We start from the raw sequence: 7,500 nt of genomic DNA, 5'->3' as shown, positions 1-7,500 counted from the left end.
TGTGCGTTTTCGCGTTTGCGTGCGTCTTGTGTGTGTGTGTGGGGAGGGGGGGGGGGGGGGGGTGTTGTAGTAAAAAGCTCGGTGCTCATAACCATCGGTAGGAAACAAGTTGCATCTGATTTTCTCTCTGTCTGTCTCTATATATTTCCCTCTGTCTCTCTCCATTTCTCTGTCTCTCTTGGTCTCTCTTTCTCTCTTAATTTCTGTTTTTGTCTCACTTTCTTTCTCCTTTCTCTGCAGTTCCTCTCACTCCTGCCCGTGATCTGAGGATCACGGATGTAACTCACAGCTCAGCTAAACTCAGCTGGGACGTGGCTTCTCGTAAAGCTATTGGCTATCGCATTATGTACGTGAAGACAGAGGGAGTTCAGACCAGCGAGGTAGGAAGGGACACTACCCATGAACTTCATGTCACCGCACAAGACGGTTCTGACGAGTGCTCATTACAGTTATATTGATAAGCCGGGGCGATATTGATTAGCAGAGGGTATATTGATTGCAGTGACTCTGATGAGTAGCAGAGGCTATATCGATTAGTAGAGGGTCAAAAGGCTTTATTGATTAGTAGAGGCTATATTGATTCTCAGAGGCTATATTGATTAGCAGAAGCTATACCGATTAGTGGAGGCTATAATGTTTAGCAGAGGGTATACTAATCAGAGATCCAAAACCCCATATAGCAAATATTAGAGGCCTAAAATAACAAATCCCAATGCATTCTGTAACAAATCTATCCTGGAATATCACTCAAATAACTCTAAACAAAGAACAGCAGCACATATGAACACATGGAATTTGATGTATTTTAATATAATAAGATTTTAGTCTATTTTTGTCAGGATTAATTATATTATTTGGTATATATTGGTATTATACTAGCATTATAATTGCTTTTAACTGAACCAGAAAAGCAAATGTTGTTGTTGGCTTTGCCTTTCTTCATGTGGGGTAGAAGACTGGGCAAGTGTGAACTGCACCTTTAGATGTGCATCTGAAGTGCATCAATTCTTAGTAGTAAATTTTAAAACTTGGCATCAGTATTAGTTTTAACAGATACATAAGGTATATGGCATTTGCCAGACATTCTTATCCAGAGCAACTTGCTTATTTAACATTGCTCAGTATCAGTATCAGTATTAGAAAATGTTATATCAGTCTATCTATAATGCTAATATGCATTTAGTGTGTACAGCAGTTAGCACATGGCACTTGGACAGCTTGGTTTATGTCTTTTAAACTTTTATCTGCTCAAAGGTTGAGGTGGGCCGTGTGACTACGCTGTTGCTAAGCAACCTGACCTCTTTGACAGAGTATACTGTGGCGATCTTTGCCATCTACGATGAAGGACAAGCCGAATCTGTTACAGACACATTCACAACAAGTGAGAATGAACACACACACACACACACACACACACACACACACACACACAGAAACACATACCCATGCTTCAGAGGCTGAAGAAAGCAGGATTCAGCCATGCAGGGAAGCTGATTTGTCCTGTGTGTGTGTGTGTGTGTGTGTGTATGTCTGTGTGTATGTCTGTGTGTGTGTCTGTGTGTGTGTGTGTGTGTGTGTGTGTATGTCTGTGTGTGTCTGTGTCTGTGTGTGTGTGTGTGTGTGTGTGTGTGTGTGTGTGTGTGCTAGAATCGGTTCCTGCACTTCTGGGCATGAGGAGTGGAGATGTGACCACAGACAGTCTCAGGGTGAGCTGGCAACATGCAGCTCCTGATGTCGCCCTGTACAGACTCACTTGGACCCCTGTCAGCGGTGGAGAGACCAGAGAAGTACCATAAAGACACCCACATACACACACACACACACACACACACATACACACATTCTTACCCCCCACTGCCATCAGTGGAGAGACCACAGAGGTACTGTAAACACACACACACCCGCACACACACATACACACACACACACACACACACACACACCACTGCCAGCAGTGGAGACCAAACACTTGTACACAAACATAACAGGAATTCTCTTCACATTTCTATAGATGAATCACCTATCTCCCTCTCTCCATAGCTCTCCCTCTCTCCATAGCTCTCTCTCTCTGTATCACTCCATATCTCCATATCTCTCTCTCTCTGCCAAAGCATCTTCAGGGGCTCCACATTTACAGCAGTAAGATTTCATTGACAATAATAATTATCATAAAACATGAATTAGTATGAAGTAACTGTAAGAGTAGTAGTTTGTATTATCACTTTTTCCTTCTGTCTCTCTCTCACTTCAGCTCAGTTCAGTAACATTATTGGGATGGCTCTCTCTCTCTCTCTCTCTCTCTCTCTCTCTCTCTCTCTTGCTCTCTCTCACTTTAGATCAACTTATTTCTCCTCAGTAAGCTCTACAGGCTTGGCCATGTTCAGCTGCTATTCTCTCTCTCTCGCTCCCTCTCTGTAGATTGTGATTGGAGCTAACAGGAACTCATATGTGATTACGGGACTGAGACCTTTGACTGAATATGAGGTTACACTGACAGCCATCTACAGACACGAAGAAGAGAGTGAAACCCTCAAGCTCAGAGAAACTACAGGTAACCTAGCAGCGTTGAAACTACAGGGAACCTAACAGCGTTGAAACTACAGGTAACCTAGCAGCGATGAAACTACAGGTAACCTAGTAGCATTGAAACTTCAGGTAACCTAGCAGTGTTAAACCTACCATCACTGAAACTACTGAAACTACTGTCAGTGAAAGTACTTTCCTTTGGAAGCTGCATATACTCTATTCAGAGTTTTTCATTCCTCTACATTTTGGAAACATGTTGTGTTTATTGATGCTTTATGAAAACAGTCATAATATTTGTTGTTTTTGTACACTGGCTACATATGCTATGTCTGACTGGACCCACTTCTAAGGGCAACGGTTTGCAGCATTACTTCCTATTTCCATAAAATCTAGTCTCACTATTCTTGGAACAAGAACAGTCTCTATTCTTCTACTGCACAGAAATAAACCTGGCCTATCTAAAGGGATATAATGCGATGCACAGCAGAAGAGTTGTGGTGCTGTTACAGTGGATATTGTAGTCAGGTGGTAGAGAGGATGTGGTGGCAGTTATTAGGATTATTAGGTGTGGCTGGTCCCTTTAAGAGCTGTGCACAGAAGTCATCATCCCACCAGACATGTGCAAGTATGAGAATCTGCATTTAGTAAATGGTTATGAAAATTACTGAACTCGAAGCCCTCCTCATCAAATAAAAGAGTGTGATATCAGCTCATGCAGCAAATTGATAAACATCCAGTTTAGATCATGTTAAATTGGATGTAGGAATATATACATTGTCAGGATGTAGGGATATATACATTGTAGGGATGTAGGGATATATACATTGTAGAGATCTAAGGATATATACATTGTAGAGATCTAGGGATATATACATTGTAGGGATATATACATTACTGGTGTGGACTCCTTCGCTGGTAATACCATTATCACATGAATAACACACTAATGCTTTTGATAGGAATATTTTATCATGTCCATGTTTCAAGTTACTACATGTTTACCTGCCATTTCATTGTAAACAAGGGCTGGTTCTTCTCAGCTGACGGAATAATTAATGTCTCTTTATACCAAAGTATCCCACACATGCGATTCAAATAAAAGGCCCTCTCCACAAGGGCTGAGGAGCTGAGACAGTGCATTGGCCTCTGATTTTGTGGACAAGCGTTCTCATAGATAAACTTGTTTGTGCTGGGTTTTTTCTTGGCACTTAAGCCCACATCTCTCATACCTGCTGCCTGTTCGTTTTTGTTTTGTATCTTTACCTGTTTTTCTTTATTTACCCATCATGAGAATTTCTCAGAGGAGAGTGGCAAAAAACAGAATTCATTTTAAAAAGAGCCTGTCTTGTTGGCCCCTGAGAGTTGGTGGTATTATTTTTCTCTGATCAAACTTTTCACCTTTCACAGGTATATTTATGAATAATGAAATGTTTCCCTTTGCAGTTGCTAGAACAACAACAGCGGCGACCACCACTACCATCACAACTACAGCAGGTAAGTAAGATGGGTTAACTTCAGCCTTTTCAAAAAGGTACAAGTGATGTACACTTTTCTATTATACATTATTTTGCTCTGTGTGTGTGTTTTGTGTGTGTGTGTGTGTGTGTGTGTGCGCGCGCGCGTGTGTGTGTGTGCATGTGTAGTAGTTCGTGTTGGTGTGCGTGCTCTGCAGCTCAGTGACTTCACTACATTCAGCATGGGTGTGTCATGGGAACTGCTGGACACAAATGTGCACCAGTACAGAGTTTCCTACATCACCGCACGCGGAGACCGAGCGGAACAGGTGGTGAGTGCAGACTTCAGGTGTCCTTCACACCCTCCCTACAGATACCAGTATCTCAAACTACCACTCTACAGATACACCAGTACCTCAAACTACCACTCTACAGATACACCAGTACCTCAAACTACCACTCTACAGATATACCAGTATCTCAAACTATCACTCTGCAGATATACCAGTGTCTCAAACTACCACTCTACAGATATACCAATGTCTCAAACTACCACTCTACAGATATGCCAGTATCTCAAACTACCACTCTTAAACTATGGTTACACTACAATATCTTTAGTACTAGTATGTCATACAGATACATTAGAACAGTATTTCAGTTTAGCTCTCTCTATGTATATACCACAAAGATATCTCACACTAGCACTCTACAGATACAACAATATCTTTATCTGGAATTGTCTAAAGATATACTACAGCATTATCTCAAACCAGCCCACTCTACAGACAGACTGCCATATCTCAAACCAGCCCTCTCTGCTGCTAGGTAGTTATTCCTGCTCTCTCTTTTTCTTTCTCTCACCCTCATTCCTCCTCTATTACTCCCTGTTGTCTAATGGCTATAGCCATTGTGCAGTCTAGAACTCTCTGCTGTAAACCTGAGCAGCTGATTTACGTTGCCAGCTGCTCCAAAAGCCCTCTGTCATTTACATCAGGTGTGCAGACAAGGCAAAGTGCAGAATGTGGGATTGCACACTTGCTTATTCTTTCATAGAAGACTTGAGTCTGAAGCTAATGTATGCTATACAAGTCCTTTTACATGTGTGCTCGATTTTATTTTAATTCTTGGCCAAAGGCAGTGTTGCTAAAACTCTCAGTATGGTCTGCTGCTAGAAACCTGACACTGGATTACATGCTGTCACAGAGGGGCATTCAGTGCTCAGTGTGCATTTCATTTGCATCTGTATTTCTAATTAAAGCATGCAGTTCAAGGCATTAGTTTGCAATTAAATGGGCTGGCAGTGAGTCAGCACCACACATAACGTGGACAGCTCTGTGGCTGTAGACCTGCTTCTGGCCTACTGAGTTTGGGTTTTGCAGCTATCCTTTGCCCTTTTTCCTTTAGAACTCTTTTACCATCTGGCTCGAATGTCATTTTCCCCCCAAATATAAATACTTCATAGAAGAAGCAGAGAAAGCACAGACTATAAACTTTTAGTGTGTGTGCATCTGTCTGGGGTGTGTGCGGTTTTGTATCACCAGACATGCCTTTCTCTGGCACTTGACTTAAAAGGCTCCGACCCCCCCATGGTGTCTGAGCACTAAGAGTTTCTAAAGAGTAAGCTAGACCACAATGGGCAGAGAGGGGGAAGGGAAGGAGAGAAAGAGAACATACACCGATTTTGGGAAAGAGAGAGTGCAAATTTCTGTCCTGAGCCAATACCTCGCATTGTTATGATCTGGATTATGTGCAGTAACATTATACAAGCACAGTGAAGGCCAGTGAAGTCATATTTACTGTTTTGTGTAACATGTCAGTTTGACCTCATCATTCTTCCAGGTTATGAATTCATTGTGTTAGAGTGGGGAAAGGACAGACACACTGCGCTGCTCTACAGACACACTGCACTACTCTACAGACACACTGCGCTGCTCTACAGACGCACTGCCCTCCTCTACAGACGCACTGCCCTCCTCTACAGACACACTGCACTACTCTACAGACACACTGCGCTGCTCTACAGACGCACTGCCCTCCTCTACAGACACACTGCGCTGCTCTACAGACACACTGCGCTGCTCTACAGACGCACTGCCCTCCTCTACAGACACACTGCACTACTCTACAGACACACTGCGCTGCTCTACAGATGCACTGCCCTCCTCTACAGACGCACTGCCCTCCTCTACAGACACACTGCACTACTCTACAGACACACTGCGCTGCTCTACAGACGCACTGCCCTCCTCTACAGACGCACTGCACTGCTCTACAGACACACTGCACTGCTCTACAGACGCACTGCCCTCCTCTACAGACGCACTGCACTGCTCTACAGACACACTGCACTGCTCTACAGACGCACTGCCCTCCTCTACAGACGCACTGCACTGCTCTACAGACACACTGCACTGCTCTACAGACGCACTGCCCTCCTCTGCAGACACACTGCCCTCCTTTGCAGACACACTGTATACAGACGCACTGTACATATTATAAAAATATTTTTGGCATCATCTTCGCTTGTTTTCAAACAAAGATTCTGAAAAACAGTTTTGATCCTTTGGGGTTTTTTGTTGTTGTTGTTTCATAATTCTTCTGGACCTTGGATTTCCACACAAACAAACAAGACAAGTGAACTATACTGAAGAATGTTTAGAATTCATTTGGTCATGTTTTCCATTCCACATGTTTGTCTCCCTGTGGTGTGTAACCATCTGGATCCCGCACAAGGCCAGAACTCCAGAGTAACAGTCAGGAGTGTCTAAGGTCAAACGAGCTGCAAGTGTGTGTATAAAACTCCTGCACCTGGAACACAAGAAGAATGTACAAGACAGGAGGCAGGTAGACAGGCAGGTGAAGTCTGCAGACAGGAGGCAGGTCTTCTGATGGGGGTGGGGGGGGGAGTATAGAGAGAGGAAGAAAGTATATAGACAGAAGGAAGTGTGTGGATGGGGCAAGTTCCTGTCTAGTTTTCTTAAGAAATGTTCTAGTTCACAATGCCCTTTCAATCAAATCTACCTGTAATATTTATCCCATATCCTTTTTAAAAAAATCTGGCATTTGCCTTAAGTCTATTCTTAGCATACGTATATGTCTGTATAGTTGGGGCCTGTAGTGGGTGCATTGGTCCATGATCACTGGTCTCCTTGGTGATCTCTGGTCTCCTTGGTGATCTTTGTGTGCTGTAGATGATGGTTCCAGGACGCCACAGCTCAGTGGTGCTGCAGCCCCTGCTGTCCGATACAGAGTACAGAGTGAGCGTGACACCTGTCTACGCAGACGGGGTCGGACCCTCCGTCACCCGCGCCGCACGCACATGTAAGTGCCTTACCGCTGTGGAATTGTGGGTAATGTAATGTGAACTGTTTCAAGATTTAGAAAGTTAACAGTCCATCACACCAACAATCCCCACTCTCTCACTCTATCTCTCTCTCTCTCTCTCAGTACCTCTCTCTGCTCCTAAGAATCTGAGGGTTTCCGAGCAATGGTACAATCGATTCCGTATCACCTGGGA

The 7,500-nt window shown here is 43.6% G+C and overlaps 1 protein-coding gene across 7 annotated transcripts in view; it reads left to right on the top strand.

Moving 5' to 3' along the window:
* The window catches only part of col14a1b (collagen, type XIV, alpha 1b), a 61,317-nt gene that overhangs the window by 24,590 nt on the left and 29,227 nt on the right, over nucleotides 1-7,500 (top strand). For 5 of the 7 annotated variants that reach the window (XM_081713080.1, XM_081713081.1, XM_035536377.2 and 2 more), the window contains exons 14-21: nucleotides 241-380; nucleotides 1,255-1,381; nucleotides 1,648-1,787; nucleotides 2,419-2,551; nucleotides 3,970-4,020; nucleotides 4,170-4,312; nucleotides 7,175-7,304; nucleotides 7,431-7,500. The exon at nucleotides 7,431-7,500 is cut by the window's right edge and continues 53 nt beyond it. In XM_081713080.1, the coding sequence (XP_081569206.1) occupies nucleotides 241-380; nucleotides 1,255-1,381; nucleotides 1,648-1,787; nucleotides 2,419-2,551; nucleotides 3,970-4,020; nucleotides 4,170-4,312; nucleotides 7,175-7,304; nucleotides 7,431-7,500 (934 nt within the window). The remainder of the gene's footprint in view (nucleotides 1-240; nucleotides 381-1,254; nucleotides 1,382-1,647; nucleotides 1,788-2,418; nucleotides 2,552-3,969; nucleotides 4,021-4,169; nucleotides 4,313-7,174; nucleotides 7,305-7,430) is intronic. The other 2 variants (XM_035536388.2, XM_035536378.2) reach the window with 1 other exon arrangement.

The sequence above is a fragment of the Electrophorus electricus genome, chromosome 4 (assembly GCF_041902795.1).
Source record: "Electrophorus electricus isolate QZ-2024a chromosome 4, ASM4190279v1, whole genome shotgun sequence".
In the NCBI taxonomy this organism is placed as follows: Eukaryota; Metazoa; Chordata; class Actinopteri; order Gymnotiformes; family Gymnotidae; genus Electrophorus; species Electrophorus electricus.
Note: the sequence above shows the minus strand (reverse complement) of the source record. Positions and strands in the feature narration are given on the sequence as shown.